The 22237-nt window shown below is 38.7% G+C and overlaps 1 protein-coding gene across 1 annotated transcript; it reads left to right on the top strand.

The window, feature by feature from the left end:
- Positions 1–8409: 8409 nt before the first annotated feature.
- On the top strand, positions 8410–18566 carry LOC104941713 (ATP-binding cassette sub-family G member 2). The gene is made up of 10 exons (XM_010766847.1): positions 8410–8531; positions 9455–9680; positions 10866–10925; positions 11027–11141; positions 12358–12510; positions 13098–13255; positions 14699–14850; positions 15387–15488; positions 16151–16401; positions 18480–18566. Exons 2-10 carry the CDS (start codon positions 9469–9471, stop codon positions 18564–18566), a joined length of 1290 nt encoding a protein of 429 aa, XP_010765149.1. The 5' UTR covers positions 8410–8531; positions 9455–9468.
- Positions 18567–22237: the final 3671 nt, after the last annotated feature.

Below are 22237 nucleotides of genomic sequence, written 5' to 3'. Positions count from 1 at the left end.
TCAGCCTGTGTCCTACCTCCATAAACTTATCTCCTTCTCCTCCTAACTTGTAGCAGACTCCGGGGAACTCCAAAACCTCCTCCGACTTCCCCTTTCCCCGCCTTGCTACTCCACCTCTACTGCGCTATCGGGTAACTTGCACCCTCACTGAACACCTCGAAACTGGACTCTTTGTCGACCTACGACCTTCTCTGCGTAACCACCAAACTTTTCCATGGCACACCCCGAGCCAAACTAAACCTCTTTTCGACTTACACCTAAACTTACTCATTGCAACAGCGACCTTCCTTGGTTGTCAGTTTGACGAGACTCCGCAACCCTTCAATTGAGGGGAGAAGATAGAGCGAGGAGGATCGAGGAGAGGAGGAGGATGACGAGGAGGTGATGCGGATGCAGAGGAGGGATGAGGATGAAGGAGGATTACGCTCATGGATGAGATGAGGATGACGATGAGGATGACCGATGAGGTAGAGGAGGACGGAAGGAAAAAGACAAAGAAAGGAAGAAACAACCAACAACATGACCATCATTCACACATCATCAAAACCACTATATATTTCTCACTATTACCAGAATGTCCTAGCATACTACCAGGTGCTATCCCAATACCAGAGTGAGAACTAGCAGGTGTTGACCATTTTTACCCTCCTCAAACTTGTGGTGCCACTATATGCTGACCCGCTGTGCTTTTCTTCAAATTAAAAGTCCATCAGCTAGTGGACTTGACTTAAAGTGGACCTATCATACTATATTTGAATAATATATTGTAGGGCCATACCTATATAAGGTATATTCATGCGAACAGATCATGCATTTTAGCCATGCCTCATTTTGCTCTATTTTGCTCTCCTCCACCCTGTCTTTGCATGAGCTGCAGCTGACCACGCCCCCTTGCAAAGGAGGGGGCCGAGTTACGAGCCTCATGTTACCATGCTGTTGCCATGCCACGGCAACCTCTCATTCCCCGGATTGGTGGAGAGTTGCCCATATAGGCAGAGCACCACTTCTGTGACGTAGAAAATAATTCAAATCTCTATCAGCATATCAGTAAATCGGTTGCAGCGCCGTTTTTTGAGATTTGGGTATAGAGGAAAAGAGACAGGGTTGTATTTTCTGACACTTTGTGAGTTCCCTGACACACCGGGGACACATATTCATGTATAAAAGACGTACAAGAGTGCGTTTTGCACGATCGGTCCCCTTTAATTAGAAGATTTAATTACCTTCATTTTACTCCTCAATGTGATTTTGAATTTATGTTGCATGCTTTCTGTTTGCATTTTGAATTTGTTGGATCACAACTATGCAAAATAAACTTGCCTTGTATCAAAAGAAGTGCACATTTCATTATTAAAGAAAAACACGAAACCTGCACATGGAACGTTTAAGACAGCCAGTGAATTTATAACATGATCAGAATAAAGGTGAAAAAAACAGACCACCAGTCTCTAGAAATAACCTCAGCTTTCACATCTTTACAAGCATCTTAGTTGACCATTTTATTAAAAATAAATATAGAAGTCAAGATGCCAAACATCCTTTCCTGTCCATTTCCCCACTAACAGTGTTTGGATGCAGTTGCATGTTTGCTAGTTTTCATTCAATAAATTGAAAGTAGTTGTCCTCTATTCTTGGCTTTTGTATTAAATGATCCGTCTGTCAGTCATCTTTTATGAGAAGAGGTTACCGTTTGGTTTATATTTGGAATAAAGATGTGTTGATACCACAGATGTCACTCCCAGGCTGTCTAAGTGTTACAGAAAACGATAAGGGGAGGCATACACTCACATGAACAGGCAGGCTGTACTGAACAAGGAAACTGGGCACTATTCAAATGTACGTTCTTTTCAAAAAATGTCCAACCAATCAGGTGAGAGAAAAAGCTTCCTGATAGGCCACAAGGTTTTGGGTTTTTTCCCACAGCATTTCCTTGGTATCGATGCCAGAATAATATCTACCACTGAATTCATTCGTGTCACATGACAGAGAAAGAGCCAGAGACTTTTTATTTGTCAGGTTGATTTGGTGATGTCCAAGACAGGACATGGTACTGTAACATCAGCAACATCTGGATGAATGTGAAAGCTTTAAGAAAGAAAAGTTAGGGGAAGTTTTCTTGGTTGAAACCACTTTCATGGCTGGTGATAGATTCACATCTTGCCTTCTAACTCTCCGTATAGAAAATGTAAATTAACTTTCAATCTAGCTGCTTTTAAATGAACACTCAGTCCATATGCTTTACTGTACGTAAAGAGGTTCTGCTGAACAGGCATGGTGGGAGATTCTAGTGAAAACATTTTAAAGGAGTAAATCATCAGCAAAAAGTAAATAAAGAGGAACCTGTTAGGTTGTATAAACGTTAAACTGATACTGAGATACTTCCTGTTTGGAAGCACAGGTGTTACTAGGAGTTAAGGCCCATTGTTCTCTCCAAAAATAGACCACAAATTCACTTTGAAAGCCATATAAAAAAATATTGAATATGGTCAACACACAGATATATATACTGCTTGTAAAGTGCCATTTAATTTGAAAAAAGCAAATATAATTTCACTTTAAAGATAAGCTCCTTCAGCCTTTTGAAAAAGACTGCCAATAACAGAGGAGATGTTGTTGGTTTTGCTGTCCTTTTGTTGCAGGGCTCGTCTATCTGAGTTATATATTGTAAGTTCAAGTTTTCGAAGTGCTGTAAAAACATAAATCCTAGCATCACAGATGGTGTTTTATTTTTGTATTGGCTACTCATAAAATAGGAACACAATGCAGATTCTATAAAACTGTCACAATAATATAATATAAAAGTGTTACTTATAAAGCACCTTTGCTTTCACATACAAACAGGACACATTTAAAACTAACAGAAAATAAAATTAACAAAAAATCAAAGAAAATAAATGAGAAGTTTTTAAAAGTGATTTCAGATTCAGGTTTTTTATTTGTATCCATAGCTATGGTTTGCAGTTACAAGACAAGACCTGACAAAAGGAAAAATAAAATGCTGAAGTTAAAGGTACTCACTAACAAAAATGCAGAGAGACATTAGTCTTGTAAAGTCTGAATAATAAATGCACATATACTCGGTGAAGATAGCGCACAGTGTTGTTGCTGTCTTGTCCATGTTGGTACTTTAAGTATATTATGATGCTAATACTCTTGTACTTCTACTTTTACTAAAGTACAAGATACTTCTCCCACCTCTGATATTAAACAAAATGACATTGCTAAATTGTTTGCCTACCCGACCATCTCAATTGGGCTCCTTAAGAATAAGATAAGAAAAGGCGCGGTATTATTCATTTTGGGATATGATTTGATCTGAATTGACAGTCAAATTACATCCAACAGTAGTGATGAGATTCAACTGAAGTGGGGCGTTGCCATGACGTGGAAAGTACCCGGATGTGAGTGAGTTTTTTTCGAGAAGGGTCCAACTGCAGCCGCAACCAGTCGGTGGAGGTTGAACCTGTAGGAAGCTGTACTTCCAAATATAGTCAGAAGAGAGCGCGCCCAACACGCGATACGCTGACGCAAGGATACTTGAGGATACGTGGAGGTTTACAGAGAATAATTACATACACTATTTAGGTTCTCGGTTGTTTGGCTGTTTAGCGCAGTGTAATTGTGTTTATTTAGCTAATTTGTATTTTAAATATTCAATTTAAAGGAATGGAATACATAAATAATATATATATATGTGTGTATGCTTACTGAGCGAGCATGTCAAGCTAAGAGCTAAGATATATGTATGTATGTATATCTTAGCTTGACAGATGGAACAATGCATGTGTTATGTATTAGTAAAAATACATTAATGAAGCAAGGGACAGAGGATACGGGTAGTAAGCTCTTTACTGTTGTTCATGCTTAACCGCCACAGCATCTACACGTATTCTCCCAACATTGTATGTTACTCTGGTTACACTGCGCCCCCCTATTGGCAGGAGTATATCGTAACACAACAGCATGTACTCTAATTTTTACAAGAATCTGATTTTGTGTAAGTTTTAAATATTCATTGAACGTGTCTTGCACATTTGAATGTTTATTTATTTAAAACAATTATTAGTTNTTTCACTCTACAGCGAGAAGCTCATGGGGCTTTCCCGAACCTGCGTCGAGAGCTGGAGTTCAATTAAATCTTAGATTTGCCTTCTTAATAGTTTGTTTGGGTTCCCAAACAAACTATTAAGAAGGCAAATCTAAGATTTAATTGAACTCCAGCTCTCGACGCAGGTTCGGGAAAGCCCCATGAGCTTCTCGCTGTAGAGTGAAAATGGAACGCACATGCTATTTGTTGCTATTTGACACAACAGTCGGGTCTGTCGGGACGTGTTCTTTGGTGTCAGATTGGTGTGTAGGGGCCCTAACATGAGCCCTAATGAATACAGTAAAACATGTCCGTGACGATTCATGCTTTATGGACCTGCTGGAGGTCGTCTTTGGTCTCAGACAATTGCTCCAAAACTCCAATGAATTTATGTTGCAAATACTAGACGGCAGACTTTTGTGCGATTTTTTATGTTTTTCTTTACATGATGGTCCTCTTCTCTCACAGGCCCTGCAGTATGGCTCGGAGGACAACAGCACGGTCATCGTGGTGCCCTTCGGAGCCTGGGGGCGGCACAAGAGCTCGGGCCCCAGCTTCTCCTTCAGCCGGAGCGTGGTGTCCAGCGGGCGCTGGGCGTAGTCAGGTTGGGGGCTGCGGATCTGGTCCATGTGTGCAATACAATCCAACAACAGTGCCCTTGTGGAAATATTATAAAAACTGTGGTTTGCCCCAAAAATGTATACAATAGGGTAACGTAATATTATTTAGAGTAGCATGATGTGAGCCTCCTTTCCTCAGAGGCAGTATTCATGAAGTGCACTAAATGAAAAACATCCTCTTTATAAAAGGTTTTATCTCGCGCAGGCCGATGACCCTATAGACGCTGAAAGCTACGGAGAGTTTGAGTGGCAGACAGGAGTTCCCGATGACCTGACAGCCGTCTCCTGTATTTATTTGGCCTGCTCTGAATCACCTGAGATTTGAAGACTGCTATCCTGTCAGTCTTTTAAATACTTTTAGCTATAATGCCCAAGTTTGCACTTTTTATTTTCACAGTTAACTTAACGTGGATAATCTGCAATTTTAACAAAAAAAAGTACTTCTGGATTTTAACAGCTGTTTTAAAGCCAGCAGTCTTTCTGTTTCTCAGTGTGAAGGATTGGACTACATGCACAGATAAGGAAATACAATAATGGAACTGCATTTTAGGGATGCATGATATGGATCGTTTATCGATAACCGATAAATACCTGCTTCTCACCGCAAATGCTCATAAACCAAGCAATATTTCCACATTTCTGGTATTGTAAAAAAAAAGCAGGTTTGCACACCTGAGGATAAGAGAGCCTAAGCAAAAAATAGATCATTTAATAATGATAGATCTTATCTATCAGATCATAATTGTTGACAAACAAAAACAACAAACACTTTTTTTCTAGTAAAGTACATTAATAACTTGTATTGCAAATTTGAAATTGTGTTGTCTTCCTCTGAAAACCATCCAATCTCTTTTAGTCCAAATTTTCTCTATTCAGCGTTCTGCGCTTCTCCCCTCTGTTGATTGGCCGATCTCAAACACACAGTGTCAGTGTGTACATGCTGCACTTCTCAAGTCTGTCAAAGCAATAGAGTGCCACAGTGACGCGTCCTAAAACCCGGAAGTAAGTTAGCTAGTTAGTGAGTTTACTTCCGGGTTTTAGGACGCGTCACCGTGGCACTCTATATAGCTTTGTCTTATTGGCTAATAATTTATCAGCCATCATTTTATTTACAGAATGAAACATAACAATATACATTTCCCGTCATTAGGGGATGATTTATCGGCCTGATTTATATCGTGGATCCCTAATTAATTTGTCAATTGATCAATTAATTTAGCCCTTTTATATCAAAATCAACTTAAATGTACATAGAAAGGTCACGACTTCTGAAGCAACTGGACAAAAAGCATCACGACCAAAATAAGTCAGAGGGTAGGTCTTGATACGTCCGTTCTTAAATGTTCTCTAATTGCACAATCGTTGAGAGAAATGAACCCAGAATATTCTGTGATCTAGTTTGTGCTTAATGCTATTTATATGATCAGCATTTCCGTGGCGCATATAAGATATTCTTGTTACCAAGCTTGTATAAGTGTTAATATTTCTATTAAGAAACTGTATTTTAAGGGCACTAAGATGTGTTCAAGGTACAGAAATGTAAAGTTTATGTTTTGTAAATAATTCTATTTATGTACATCCGGAAAACTGGTAAGTTCTCATAACTTAATAACTCGTCATATCAGTCACAAACGCAGGACCTTTGCTTCAGTTTCATCTTCTTTGTTTGGTTGTAACTTGTTTACAATCATTAATTCTTCATTTGATGTGTCACTCAGAAAGAGAAAAGCACACTTAAGAGATGTTCAGCTGAGAGCCATGTTCGACTAAGTGAATGTTTGCTTAACTTCGCTCCTCCACTCAGAAATATCACTCGCACCCTGCAGGGTTCAGGAGCTGTAGGTTGTCCTGGCTGATGTGAGGGGATAAGTGTCCGGGGTGAAGGGTTAGAGATCGACTGTTCTGTCCACTGTTGATCTTTAGTTCTGTTGAGAAATACAACGCTTCATATCTATCGTCATTCTTCGACCTGTGATATTTGTTACCTTCAGTTCTTTTCCTCCAACACCAGCTTTAGATGTTATGTAAACTGTCTGATTGACTCATCCTCCATACAAACCTCATCTGTTACACATGTATCCCACTGTGTTCCTTTGTTTTTTCTGTTTTTGGTTTCACTGCCTTTTCAAATACAATCGTTGTATCCGGGACCTAAATGTCACTTTTCCAACACGACACTGTTAGTACTGTATTTTTGGTCTCAATGGCTTGTGACACAAACGATTAAAAACTAAACAAATAACAATCATGTGTCCTGTCTTTAAATCTTCTGTTTGTTGTACGGAGAAGTACAGATATGAAATGACTCAATAAATAAATCAAATATGTAAAAATAAAAACATCATATTAAAATGCAGGTTGATTTCTCATCCAATAAATTATAAATATTATCTTATTATAATTAATTTTCCTTTTTAACCTGTGCATTTATTTGAGGATTGAGACCATTTTTGTATGTATTTCTTTTTTTGTGTGTATTATTAGTTTCTATATTTATTTGTGTCTTGTGAGTATTTGTGAAACTGCCATTTAAGCGATCTTTCAAAGTAAAGAAAAAATGTAATGTATAACATTTAAAAGTCAGGACATTTTCCTTCTTGTCCATTTATTCTTGGAGTGTAAAAGAAAGGTTTCGTCACTGATAAGTAACCAAACAATGTTTTACTGATTAATTCAGCCTGACAGACCGACTGAATTTATGAGGACGACATACTCCAGCGGCTAAAGAAGTATTCAGATCCTTTAAGGTAGGGTAGGTAAGAATTGAGAAACCAGCTCGAGTGCGCTAGAATTTGAAAAAGTCGAAAAAAATCTGCCCCTTTCTTCGGCTTCCTTACAGAGCCCCTCTCCAACACACACGAACGTGCACATGATAAGTTTGTGCACGAGAAGGAAGGCCGACAGGCAGGTGGCCATGATCCAGTTATTTTAGCCGGGCTGGCTCAGATGATTGGTCGTGATTTGTTTGGAATGATGTTACAGGTGCATCCATCTTTATGCAACACTAAATAATGCAGTAAAAGCATTTTTGAATGTTTTAAAGGTAAGTACAAGTAAGTTTGTGTAATCAGGAAATATCTGAAAAGTTTCAATAGTAGAAGTACTCGGTTAAGAACATTTCCTTCGTGATTGATAACATTTAATTATATATCATATATATATATATATATCCTCATGCATTAATGAAGAATCAGGATTTGACTGCTGTATTCAGTTGAGGTCAGTCAGTCAGAATTCATCTTTTCGTTTTTATTGATTAATCTGCTAACTCATTTTTTCTTGTGTTTTTTTTTAGAGATTGAATGATTACAGGTAATTCTGTTTGTAAACACGAGAAAAGTTCAAAGTGACACCTTAAACTCTTTTGTGTTGTCCAACCGGCTGTTTAGACAGCAACAACATTGAATTACTTACATTTGATATACAGCTGGGTAGTGGTGCAGTAAAGAGGACAATATTTCCCTCTGAGATTTTAGTGAAGTACAATTTATTTATTTTACTTTTATTGTCCAAACATGCACTTTTTCAAAAATTCAAACCCTTTTTTTGTATACACATTTTTTTTTGTATACACAAGACATAAAAACAACATGACCTATTGTTGCCGTTATTCTAAAAACTCTTGTTAAAGTTACACCACTGGAGGATAGTCTGTCTCTGTTTAATCCCTGTCCTCTCTCTCTGTGTGGTGGATAAAGGGTTAACGTTGAGGGGTCCCAGCTGAGTGGAGGCACCTGTCCCCCCCTCAGGGTGCCCCCCTTCCTCTGGTCCTCAGTCTGCAGCAGCGCTCCTCTGAAGCTGCAGCAGGATCACAGCAGCAGCCGGTGAGTCACAACCAAACTCTTCTTTACTTAAAAACACCAAGGAGCAGGTGATCACTTTCTGAAAATCATGATTTATTTGTTTTAGTTGTCCTTCTGCAAGACTTAGTTTGCGTAATACTAGTTGGAGCAAGAAGAACATTTATGTTTTAGTGTTAAAAAAAATCTAAAAACGACATGTATTAAAATTAAGTAGTGTGAGAATCTGTGCTACAGGATTTGACCACAGAGTGATGTGATCTGTGCAGTGGTGAGAAGTGATTAAAACTTGTATTTAGGTAAAAGTATTAATACCTCACTGTAAATACTGAACTTGAAGTAAAAGTCCAGCATTCAAAATTGTACTTATGTGAAAGTACGAGTTAAAAATGTACTTGAAGTATCAAAAGAAAAGTACTCATTCTGCAGAACCATGACCGGCATCAGGCATTTTGGCAATCAAAATTAGAATTCATTATGCATCATATATTTTGAGCTCTAATGTGTTTTTAATGTAATCAAATGAACAAAAATAAAGGTTTCTCATTCTGCAGAAAATGGTCCCTGTCAGTGTTTTAATATGAAATATTATTATTCAATTTTGATGTTTTTGGATTGATATAACTGATGTGTAATTATCCTAACTCTGGTCTGCATACTGAATTTGACGGTGCCCATTTGAACGAATGTGCTGTTGTTGGGTAGTTTAATCTACAATTTAGAGATCATTTGTAAAAAGAAGATTTGTATGAAGAACAATAGAAAAAACTGAATTAAATAAAAAAGCCAAAGAAATGTCCCTTGTGATGTAATTTTTGAGATGATCTAATTATGCGTAGTTCATGTGTGCTAAAGAGCAGCCGTACAAACCGTTTTATGTAGATTGCGTGAAACCCTGAGATTCACACACTGTTGTTTTACATCAGTAAAATAAGTCTTTCTCTCAGATCACGGTCCCAGGATGATGGAGAGAGCCAATCACATCAACATTGCCATGATAGAAGACATCGGCACTAACGGGACGGTGGGGTCAAAGGTCGCCCCCGGCGCGGAGCAGAGCCCCGAGCGAGGCTCCACCGTCAGCTTCCACAACGTGCGCTACAGAGTGCAGCTGCAGAGCGGCTTCGTCTGCCGGAGGAAGACGAGCCACCGGGAGATACTGCTCGACCTCAAGTCAGTCCTCAAAACACACACGCTCTTCACCTGTCTGTCTTCTGTCAGTTAAAGCTGTTTGTATCAGCTTTGGAAAGAGGAAAGGTATATTAACTGAAGTCGTGTACTGACTGAGGGAACCATTTTGAGGTTGACTTTTAGGATATATATATTTCTTTACTATATATTTTTACACCACTAAATGTATTTGACTGTTTTAATAGCTAGTTACGTTAGAGATCCGGATTATTAACTGATACAACATTTTAATTAACTAATAAATCAACATTGACTGCCACTTTTACACTGAGACTTTATTTGACTAATCATTTCCTCAGATTTCAGTAGAAAATCTTTTAAATGATTGTACAGATGAATGCTCATTTGTTCTAACTTAACTAAACAAACTCTTACCCCGCTCCATTAATAACGTTCTTGGCAAAGAAGACAAAGAATAGTGTTGACTTTCAGATGAAGTGATCAAACACACTCTTAACTTTGGAGACTGCGTTACAATAAAAGAGCGGTATTTCTTTATTTTAGTTCAATATGTTTCATTATATCCTTGTTCAAAGTGGAACAATAGTGAATAGACTCTTCAATTATTTTCTTTCTGATGGTATTATTAAACACACCTGACGTTTCCCATGGAGGAATGAATCATTTCACACAAGTTTCTCCCGCCTCTGTGTTAATTATCTGATATTAAGCATGGTTTCCTGCATATAATCTCTCTGATGCACCTCTCTGTCTGCCAGGGAAACGATTTAAAGTCGCTCACGTGATCCGCTGCCGGGATTTTATTCATTTTGATTCCATTTTATATCACTGACTCTTTTCTGCTATTGTGTAACTGTTCCCTCTGAAGTCAAAGGATTTACTTTAATAACATTTCCCAAAGCCCAGTATAATTTTTCTTTCAAAAAAGGCTAATGATATCAGTAAAAAATGCAAATGACGTTAATTCTGTTTCGGATGAATGAGGGAGGAATGTGCTTTGAGAAAAATAAGTTTCCTCGTGTGAGAGAATCAAATTATTCCACTCTGTTTCACACTCCTCACATTTGGATTATAACAACTGATGTACAGAAGTGAAAATATGATATTATACCTTTTTTTAAATGAATGCAAACCGTTTAAATGTCCCAATCATGGTCTTTAAATGAAATGATCCCTGCTAAATTGGTTTGTGTGTTTGTGCTGCAGTGGCATTATGAGACCTGGACTCAACGCTATTCTTGGACCGACTGGAAGTGGAAAATCTTCGTGAGTATCCCACTGATCTCTTGGAAAAAAGGTATTTAAAATGCATTTGGTTTTGATATAATTGTTACATTTTTTGTATGATTTTTTTTTGTTGTTGAAAGATTCTTGGACATCCTGGCTGCGAGGAAGGACCCCTCAGGTCTCTCAGGAGAAGTCCTCATCGACAGAGCACCGCAGCCTCCAAACTTCAAGTGCCTCTCTGGATATGTGGTTCAGGTGCATTTTGAATTATTTTAACTACGTAAACCTGCAGGACCGGATTCCTGTCCACATTAATAATGCTAACCTGATGTTTGGTCTCCACAAACCCCTGAGACAAACATCCGGCTGTTTATCACTAAATACTACGTTGACCTGCACGTCCCTCACTTTGTCTGGGGCTAAAAAAAACTTTGTGTAATGTTTTTATTAGAGGTTTTGACTACAATGCATTAAATCAAATGTTAGCTTAAATTGTGTTCTGTTTTTCAAAGGTAATCAAAACAATACAAAAAAAGTGAGTCAGTTGAATTATATTTAAAGTAAAAAAAAATCCCACTGTTAAGTTTTATGAATAAAAATTCAATCAATTCATGATATTTCTGATAATGTTAAGTGATTGTTGTGGGGGAAGCTTCTGAAGCAATTAAGAGTCAGTACTCAGAGAGACACGGGGAGAGCAGGAGCTTTGATGGCAAACACTGACGGTTTATTTGGAGTTACGGCCGGAGAATTGACAAGACAGGTGGTGTGTCACGAGTTGACACAGCGGTTGCCAAACCAATTCTGAAGAACTCTTCTGCAGCTCGAGGTTTTAACTAGTTCTGAATGTAATAATCAACATTCTTTATCAGTGAGACTAAACAATTATGGACCCTGAATCTAACTAGAGCTCTCGTCCATAGGAAAAGACTGTGCAGTAAACTACCTCATGGCGGCTTGTGCTCTGTCATAGACTGGCAACAACAATGCGCCCAAGCTGCCCCTCCTTAAGAGAGATAGCAGCAATACCCAAGGCCGTAGACCTGTGCCATGGGAAAAGAGACAGTGAGAGGAGAAAACGATGAACTGGGTCGAAGGTTGAATACCTAAGCAAATTATTCCCTAACAATTGTGATCCAAAAAGAATAATTGATTAAACATTTTTGAATGTTTAAAATCCACTTTTTTTTATTTAGTTGTATTTAGTAAATGATATTTCTAAAGTCAAAGAGAAATAAATACTGTTTTGGCCATGACGGAAAAGACCTCCCAGAAACCACACTAATAAGAGCTGTAACACAAAAGATCTAAAAGACACTAAAGAGATCTGTAAAGCTTAGGGAAACTTTTATACCAGTTTTTAATATACAAAGTTACTAGCTTCCAAACTCTGTTAATTCATCACATCTCTGCAGTGCAGTTTCGAAATGTAAACTAAAATACAAAGTCTTCCTGTGACCTTTGCCCTCAGGAGGACGTGGTGATGGGCACGCTGACGGTCAGGGAGAATCTGCGTTTCTCCGCAGCGCTGCGTCTGCCTCGCTCCGTGCTGCAGAGCGAGAAGGAGGCTCGAGTCAATCAGCTCATCTCAGAGCTGGGGCTCAGCAAGGTGGCCGACTGCAAGGTGAAGACACACAATACTCTGTGATACACAAAGTACTCGTGTATTTCACCTTAGTGAGAGTAGAAATAACAGTGTGAAGTACTCTACTGTTTAAATGTCCTGACTTCAGAATTGTGTAAAGAGTAAAATACATTAAGTACAAATGTGGTAGCATCACTATATAGTTAAAGGACAAAGATGTACTCAGCTACAAATAATATATGTTATTGAATTATAAGTATCTGCATTAATTGTTCCGTCTCTTTAATTTGGCAGCCGGTAAGGAGGAGCTTTTTTAAACATATGGATATTATATATTCTGCCCTGGAGCTTGTGAATTTAATTAAACCTATAATGACCTAACACACAATAAAATATTTTTTTTCATATTTTTTTTGCAATTACTCAATTCTGAATCTTCCAATAAGTAAGGCTATCCAAAAAATGTAGTGGAGTAACATCCAATACATGGAAGTATTAGTAAAGCACAAGTACCTCAGTACACAACTACTGTACATAGTAGACAACTTTCTTAGTTAAATTCCACATCTTTAATGACTACCTTCAGGTGAGAGTCGGGACAGATGTTTCTGGGTGTTTTCCTTCAGGTGGGCACACAGATGACGAGGGGGATCTCAGGAGGAGAGAGGAAGAGGACCAACATCGGCATGGAGCTGATCATCGACCCGGCGGTTCTCTTTCTGGACGAGCCGACCACCGGACTGGACGCCAGCACCGCTAACTCCGTCCTGCTGCTGCTGAAGAGGTGACGCCATTACTCTGATCTATATTGGATTAATATCAGGTCACAGTTCAGTCTCAGGCCTTCTCTATAGATAACACCCAAAATAAAGAGTGTTGGAGGTTGTGTGGGAACATGGAGGCTGACCACTCGCACATTTTCTGGAACTGTACAAAGATAAGGTCATATTGGGAGAAGGTTAATGCAGTTGTCAAAATGATTATGGAATCCCAAATACCTTCCCAGTGATGTATCTTGGGAACATTAAGGATGTTGTCACGGGAGGCGATCTATATTTGACTAAGGTTTTACTTGCAGCGAGTGAGAAAGCTAGGAATTGGCTTAATGTGAACGCTCCGATTCAGGAGCAGTGGCTGGAAATTGTTCAAGATATTTCTGTCATGGAAAAGTTGACATATGTTTTGAGAATCCAAGAAAATGCATTCAATAGGAAATGGGAAAAGTGGAATATTTACATGGTTGACACCAACGAGTAAGTGAATGACTAATTCAATCCTGTACAGTAGTGTGAATATTGAAGGCAACTAGTATTTATTGTGCTTTATTTTATAACTGATTTGTGTGTATTATTTTTTGTTGTTTAGGTTCACATGTTGTTCTGTTATTATTGTTGTGAAAACTAAAGAAAAACACAAGAAAAAGAGATCAATGGGACCTACCTGGTTAAATAAAGGTTTGAAAATCCAACCTGCAAAAAATAAACTGTAATTAAAAAGAAATAGATTTAATTGAGATAATTATACAGAATATATTTGTTTATTGAATTTTCCTCATTTTACATGATAAACAGTAATTGCATTATTCACATCAAACACATCTGATACAATTCAGAGCCAGTCGACATCGTTCATACAACTAAGTGGAATACTCATTTAAAAACTACTAATAATACTAACTTAAAATTCATATAATCTCTATGTATTTTGACATTACATGTTTTTAGTACCTGTAAAATAAACCTTAATTTAATTTAGCGTTATTTATGTTTTATTTAATAACAATATACCTCTTTGAACATTTCACTTGATATATCATGTGATGAGATTGAAATGCACGTTCAGTTCTGCTGCTATGCTTGACAATGTATTAAACAGTTTAATAATACACATAATTATAACCGAAGTATGCCACGTTCAATGTTTGTTTGTTCAATCTATAATATTCTTGTGATAGACCTACAATGTATGGAGGGCAGAGCAAGCCACATTAATAATGTTTAAATACTTTTACAGTGTTTATGTAGATTCAATTATCTAGTACAGTAAAAAAATGATATGCAGCAACATGGATTATATACTATTTCTTGAGTATTAATTGAATGTAAATTAACAAAGGAGATATACAAAGGCAGAGCATTCTTTGTGTAGTATTACATTTTTTTTTGCATCAAAAGTCATCTTTATTGTACATATTATTAATACATACTTTTACTAAGTGTCTCTTCAGAATGGCCAGTAAGGGCAGAACGATCATCCTGTCGATCCACCAGCCGCGATACTCCATCTACCGACTGTTCGACTCCCTCACTCTGCTGGTCGGAGGGAAAATGGTTTACCACGGACCGGCGCCTAACGCTTTGGACTACTTCGCCAACATTGGTGAGAACATGGATGCTTGTTCTGTAGATATTAATGTTAACTTGTACTATTCTACCTGTTTATTGTGTTGCACTGTTGGAGGAGACTGTGACCTAAGATGTTCATTGTCATAACTACACTGTAGCTATGTATGCACGCATGACAACAAAAGCCTTGAAACTTGATATTGTTTTAATAATATAAAAGATAAAACAATTAACCTGTTTTTTATTGCCTTTTTTTATAATTGAACTTGACACATAGACAATTAAAACATTACATCCCACCAGGACATTATTGAAAAGTATTTATAGGAACTTCACAAGCTTTCCTTTTTAACAATGTAAGTAAGTCTCCTCACTTTTAAGTCTTTTTATAGTTGTATAAATATAGGTGCTTGTTACGTTGACCCACATTAATCTTTGTTTATATGTGTTAGTGTGATAGAGACTATGATACGTTTAAACGTTTGTTTTGTACCTGCCCTGGAACTGCATCCTGTCTTCTCTGCTGAGAATACTGTTTTTTATGCATGGATTATTGTGACTGTGTCTCAGGTTTCCCCTGTGAGCCCCACAACAACCCAGCTGACTTCTTTCTGGATGTTATTAACGGAGACTCCACGGCTGCATCCATGACCAAGGTGCCCGGCTCTGAAGGTAACGCCATTTATAAATCCCTGCATGAAAACTAATGACGAGGAGAGCAACACCTTTCTGTCTTCGCAATAGGATGGATTTGTAAAGACGTGTCCAAAGTCCCCGGACTGAACTGTATGCATGACATTTGAAATATTCTTCATGATCCTCAAGCGTCTGCAGAGGATGATTGTCAAGAGGTTTTTTTTTTTTTGGTTTTTTTTTAAATAAATTCCTCATCCTGTATTACCTTGAATTTGTAAAGATTTATTTATTTTTTTATATATATAATTCCTCATCCTGTATTACCTTGAATTTGTAAAGATTTTTTTTTTCATGCATCAATGGTGAACGAAGAGTTAAAAACAATAACACATCTGTTCACAACTTGTGTAGTACAATCCAAAAAGTTGTTCCCTAAATACTGACATGGATAAACCCTTGCTTTTTAAAAAGCCTCCAGTGCTTACAGTGTTTGGATTTGTTGTTCTCCTTGGAGACATGCAGGAAAATAAGTTTTTTAAATCCACGGCAACATTGGGTGAGTTCTTGTTAAACAAATGATACTTTTGGAGGTGAAGTATTCCTTTAAAAGTCCACAGCATCTTTTCCAATGCCATTATTTTTTTAATTAGTTTTTCAAATATTTAAACCTGTCACTTTCCTCTCCGTTCACCTACAAGATGTGGAGTTTGAGGAGCAGAGCGGCTTGCGGCAGAGCATCGAGGAGCGCCTGGTGGACGAGTTCAGGAGCAGCAGCTACTGCAGCGCCACCAGAGCGGAGCTGGAGCTCATCGAGCAGGAGAAGAAGTGTTCCTCCTGCTCAAAGTCCCGCACCATCACCTACAACAGCTCCTTCCTCCACCAGCTGCGATGGGTTCTCAGGAGAACCTTCCAGAACCTCATGCTGAACCCACAAACATCTGTGGCCCAGGTAGACATCAAACTAATCATCAAGGTCAAAGATATGACAGTCACAAACTTTAAGACTAGTGTTGTTTTAATTCCAATAACTTACTGTACGTTTTACAAATAAAATGTGGATTTTTATTAAATGACTCTTACCTTTTCTCACCTGTAGAATGGTTGTGCATTAGTTCCAACTTTTGTTAGCAATATTTTATTACCTTTAGACAGATCCAAAATATCCTGTTTTTAGTCTTTATGCTAAGCTAAGCTGCTAATTTACAATTTAATGAACATTCAAAACAATAAGAGCGGTATTGATCCACCCATTTATTACACCAAAAAGTGAAGTGCATTTTTTTAAATGTGAAATTATTGCTTTATGCTTCTTGTTTATGTATCAGATATATATTTGTTCTAATTTATAACTTCATGTATTGTCTTCTTGTAATACAAAGTACATACAAAGCTCTACTGACACATAAACCCGCACTCTATTTACAGATAGTATAATAGCAATTCTTATGTAGATAGCGATACAATTACATATCTGATATAAACTGGTGGTAGCAGACACATTTTGAATTTAAAGTATGTATTAAATGATGTTATCCCAGTTACAAGTTTATTAAGTCATCCTCATAATGTCATAGAGTATGCACAGCATTGTTTATTTTAAACATGTAGTCCTTACTTTGTGATTTTTAGTACATCTCAGGTCCAGATTTCAAGTCTACAGCTCCGACGGATATATTTATGTCTCAGATTTCTGTTTTAAGGTTAAAGGTTTAAGGTTGTGCCACTATCGCTTTTACTTTGTTCAAACCCTCCAAAGAGCGGAGCAACAATGTGTGTCCGTGCAGAGGTGATGGTGCACAGGATGCGTAGACAGCACTTAGTAGAGGTCAGGACTTAAGGCTCTCATTAGTCACCCCATGGCGGCGAAATGCTGTCAGAAGTCTACTCACTTTAGGAATTATTAACAGCTAATTGGCCCTCAATAAGTCAAAAACAATCCCACAAGAGGGGCTCTAGGTAGCGTGGGCGCCGTAATCGGCTTTGGTGACTGCTGCGACCCCGCTCTGCCTCTCTGGGCCAGGATCTAAACTGATATCATATCAGGACAAAGCCCCCTGGCCCCGGTCCGGACTGATCACATGATGGCATCAAGACCTTTCACTCCCCCGCCTCGCTTTCACATGAGGGGCTGCGGGGAATGAGGTGAAACAGGCTCAACCCTATTAGCTTATCCCCTCACCCTGGGAACCGCTTTACTCCCGTCATAATCTGTAAATTGTTAGGATTAAAATTTGTGTCGCTTTCACTTTTCTCACTCTTTTCTGTTATCTTCCCCCCACCACTTGACCCCGCAAAAAATGATCTTCTCTGTCAAAGGGGACACTGCTTAAGTTTTATTACCATTCTGCAAATGTAATTAATGACAGTCTGATATTAGACAAACTGGGGGGATTAATTCCTGCACTGATTGTTCAGAAGGATAAGGAAAGGGACCTTTGATCAAGTCAGTTCCTCCGTGGTCGCCGGGCAGTTGTCCAGCAGTTTGTCCTTCAGTTGTAAAAGTATGTAGGCGCACTGATATCCTGGGTTTTTGAATACCGGATTATTTGTACGTACGCAAAGAATCAATTGTTTTCCAGATTGGTTGAAATAGGAGACACGAGTGGAGGTTGAATCTACTTCTGATCAATTGTGGAAATCTCTGACAACATGTTGTAACTTGAGAGAAGTTAATAATCGTTTGGTAAGAAATTAAGAGAAACCTCTGAATCTTTTAGGGATTAAGTTCAGTTCTGCATAAAGATAATTCACTGAGTTTAGGGATTGTTTTGTTCATGTATTACACCTTTGTTCTATACTTTAATTCACTGGGGAGTAGATTCATATTAAGTGTGTCTTCCTCGCTAATAGCTGTTATTTTCTATTTGAATGAAAAGCATGAAGAGGCCACAAGCTGCAGGTCATTGGTCAGACAATACATGTATTACTTTTTTACCCTGGCTCAGATCTGCAACTCTTTTCAGAAACAGGACTTTTAGATGGCTGTCAGTGCTTGTAATTAAATCTCTCATGTTTCTCTCTGTGCAGCTGGGAGTCAACATTTTCCTCGCCCTCATCGTCGGAGCCATTTTCTTCGGAGTCAAAGACGATCAGAGCGGTATCCAGAACAGGTGAGAGACTCTGGCTGAGAGGGAGAGCGGTCGTCTTTCAACCAGAAGGTTGTGCGTTCGATGCAGTCAACATGTCGATGTATCCTTGGGCAAGATACTTAACCCTGAGGTGCTCCCGATGGCATGGCCAACGATGTGTGAATGTGTATGAATGTTAGGTCCTAGAGTAAGGTACACTGCTCTGTATGAATGGGTGTGAATGGGTGAATGACATGTAGTATGTAAAGCGCTTTGAGGGGTCTTAAAGACTGGATAAAGCGCTATATAAGTACAATCGAGAGCATAGTCAGGTAACTAACGACCCCCTCCAAGTGGTCGTGCTGGCTCTTTTTAGTATTTGTGGTGTGGTTTCAAAAAAAACAACAAGTCTTTTCGAGTCAAAAACACAAAAAATAAATACACATAACACATCAATATATACACAACAGAGGGGATATTCTCGAATGATATGTTCAGACAAAAAAGTAAAATAGTAAGACAGAAACATAACACAAACAAAATGTTCACAAAGGCGAGTTCCAAAAACAAAAGTGTGGCCAGCTGATAATTGTACTTAAACTCAGGCATGTGTAGACAACAAATTCCATATTCACAAAGACAGAACAACACTATAAAAGACGAACAGATGTATAAGAGTGGTAGTACTTTCTGCAACACAAATCCAGTACTTCTACAAACTCGCTCCCGGTGCGAACAGAACCAAGCACACAAACTACCGGTAGCAGTAACAGAAAAAACAACACCGGCACATCGTGGACAGTGCGCAGTCGTCACTTCTGCTCCTTGAGACGCCGCCTCCTAAAGTCTGGACGTCCTTTGTGTTTACATGCTTACATTTATGAAAATCTTAATATAAATTTTATCTTTATCTTATGAAATAACAGTAATATGTCGATGTTACTCTACTCATCTCGATGAGGCGGTAGTTTTATGTTTGTTTTGTTTGTTCTCTATTTTTTGTAAGTCCTCCTGTTTGTATGTGTGTTGTTCGTAACTTTATTAGTTTCCTCATATTACAATTCCTACAACAAATTAGCCTAAGAGACTGTCAAGCCAGATTTCGTGAAGAAAAAAGTAGCAAGGCTAGTACTTCATCTGCTACGTCGACTTCTAGTGCACTTTCCACTGCCACGCGTCTCACTAACAGCCTGTCCGAACTGTCCTTCATCTGCCTGTGGGACATCATCGGCGACTACAGAGTACCGACATGTACTTTGTCTTTAGATTTCATTCAAGATCGAGAAGTAATGAGTTAGTTTCCAATTGAATTGGTACTTGGTGAATTGCATGTGCTTTTGTACAAGGAGAGTACCTCTTCTCGAGACGACGTCTGTGCCACGACGTTGTGACCAACCATCACTACTCTTCTCCCGCGGGTAGGACGTTGTTGTTTTTTGGTGTGGTACCGAAAATAAAGTTATAAAATGAAAGGTGTATAGGTCTCTCTTTCTCCCCTCGTGCCGTGGAGCGATTTTTAATCTTTACTCTTAACAGTTTTTTTTCTAATTTTACTTTATTCTATAGGTTGTCGCCTATACTACAGGTCCACTTTCACAACCTTGTATTATTATTTATTATTATTTTATTATGTATTTATATCCCCTTATCCGTGTCGAATTATTCAATGATATCTTCACGAAATATCATTTCTTTTAAGGTCCATTCTAGGTTTAATCTTGGCATTTTCGAATTTTATTATGTTTTGCGTAAAGAAAATTTTTTATATAATCTATGTAACAACTTTTGTTGTAATAAATTAATAAAAAAAGATTTTTCGAACATATATAATAAATACTAAATTATCTTCATACGGGGTCCTATCTGAGTCTCACAGACTACGTTTACTTTTATTGCAACCGTCTACATGTGACTCATTTCTTTTCAACTTGACTTCCCGTCGAAAACTCATCTACACCACACCAAAGGGGCCCCATAACATGCAATGTCGGCCCTGACATTCTCCTAACTGACTGAGGTGATATCTGTCACCGGCCTCCCTCCGGCTGTATTCACAAATTCGGCGCTATGTGGCCCCGGACAGACGGTATGACCGGATTCGTGAACTGGTTCATTATGATTACTGTAGTTTCAGAATAAAGGTGACTTTCGTACGTGTCCTTTCTTCTCCCTCTAACAACTCAAAACACTAACACGAAGTGACTCGGACGACTTCATGGTCCAACACGGTTATTTTGTGACCATTCTCCTAATCGGACGAGATGAAAAGTGTGAAGAATAACCTTTCGTTTCACTGACTTGATGTGGCGACTGTTACTAATCCTTTGTAGTATTAGGAATGCTATATATGGTGTAATATAGGGTTTTTTATTTAGTCTTTTTTTATAGAGACCCCATCCCGAGGTAGTATTTCTGTATGTCCCTAATTAATAGTCCGTTTGGCCACAACCCCTTCTTATTAAAGTCGGGGGTCACCACCTCCAACAAACCCTTAATTTCCTAGGGTATTAAAGAATAATCTCCTTTCCAGAAAAAGATAACCCAAATTGTTACCACTTCAATTTACCAATATAACAACTTGCCAAGGAACCCATTTACGTCGAAGTTTTTCAACAATAAAAGACCAAATTGGGCTAACAAAACCGATGGAAACGGCAAATTTAACTCCTTTGGCCCCATAATAAGTAATCAAACATAAATAACCCAAGAATAAATTGTTTATTAATTATTAATTATTACCCTAATATATATCGCGAAAAGATCTGCGTTTCTTTTCGAATGTATAAAAAAAAAAAAAATAAAAAAGCTCATTCCAGCTGTTTGTTTTGTTCTTGTTGTTGTGTTTGTTTTTGTTTGTTGTTTGTCTTTCGCAGTCCTCCTACAAACCAGTCTCCCCCTCCCCGCCCCAAATACCTATTCGCCCTCAACTTCTCCACCAACCAACTCTGCGCCTGACCTTGCCCACTCCCCCTGAGTCTGCAGTGCCTCAGAACCCCCTCCCTCAAGGTCTCGACACGACCCCGACGTGTACTCCTTCCGAGACAGGGCTTCGAGGCCTCAAACCGGAACCCCTAATCTCGTTCGCCCGACTCTCACCTAGACTCCTGGCCGTGTCCACCCAACCATCTCCTACAATCCCTCCAGGTCACTCCATCCCCCACGATCTACCACCTCCCGAATGTCCACTCCTGGTCCCTCAAACATACTTACGTCCACACTCTGCCCCTCGTCACCTAGAAAACTCCTGGCCCCCCTACACTCGTACCTAAACCACACCCACTCCCTCAGACCGCGACGCAAGACCTGGCGACCTCAGACAACTCCCCTACAACGACTACTGGCTTCTTCCTCACTCTACGGTTATCAGTTCCGCCCTCCTCTACTTCCGCAACTTAAACACGCGAGTCGACGCCCCGCCCACTCTCTGCTGCCCAAACCGCTAATAACGCCTTCCACCTTTTCTCTTAATGACTTAATGACCTTCAGTACCCAGGTAAAGAACGTTTTATTATTACAGAATTACCGACTTTATATTCACATAATTAAGAAATCTTTAGGATTTATCGGACTAATTTATCACTGATGACATTCATAAACCAAAGGTAATGTCTTATGGTGTTTGTGTGAAAAGAGGGAGACATCGACACAGAGAGAGCAGTCAATTTAATATCATCTACCCCAACCTCACAATTTCGTCCCAAAGACCGTCTACCACAT

This window comes from Notothenia coriiceps, unplaced genomic scaffold (genome assembly GCF_000735185.1).
Source record: "Notothenia coriiceps isolate Sejong01 unplaced genomic scaffold, NC01 NC01_scaffold00003769, whole genome shotgun sequence".
NCBI classification, from domain to species: Eukaryota; Metazoa; Chordata; class Actinopteri; order Perciformes; family Nototheniidae; genus Notothenia; species Notothenia coriiceps.
Note: the sequence above shows the minus strand (reverse complement) of the source record. Positions and strands in the feature narration are given on the sequence as shown.

What these genes read in the sequence shown, in the direction of transcription:
- LOC104941713 (XM_010766847.1), top strand. Translation starts at nt 9,469, where the DNA reads ATGATGGAGAGAGCCAATCACATCAACATTGCCATGATAGAAGACATC. An exon ending in TCTCTGGATATGTGGTTCAG is followed by an intron (nt 11,142 to 12,357) that starts GTGCATTTTGAA and finishes CTTTGCCCTCAG; the next exon opens with GAGGACGTGGTGATGGGCAC. An exon ending in CACAAACATCTGTGGCCCAG is followed by an intron (nt 16,402 to 18,479) that starts GTAGACATCAAA and finishes CTCTCTGTGCAG; the next exon opens with CTGGGAGTCAACATTTTCCT.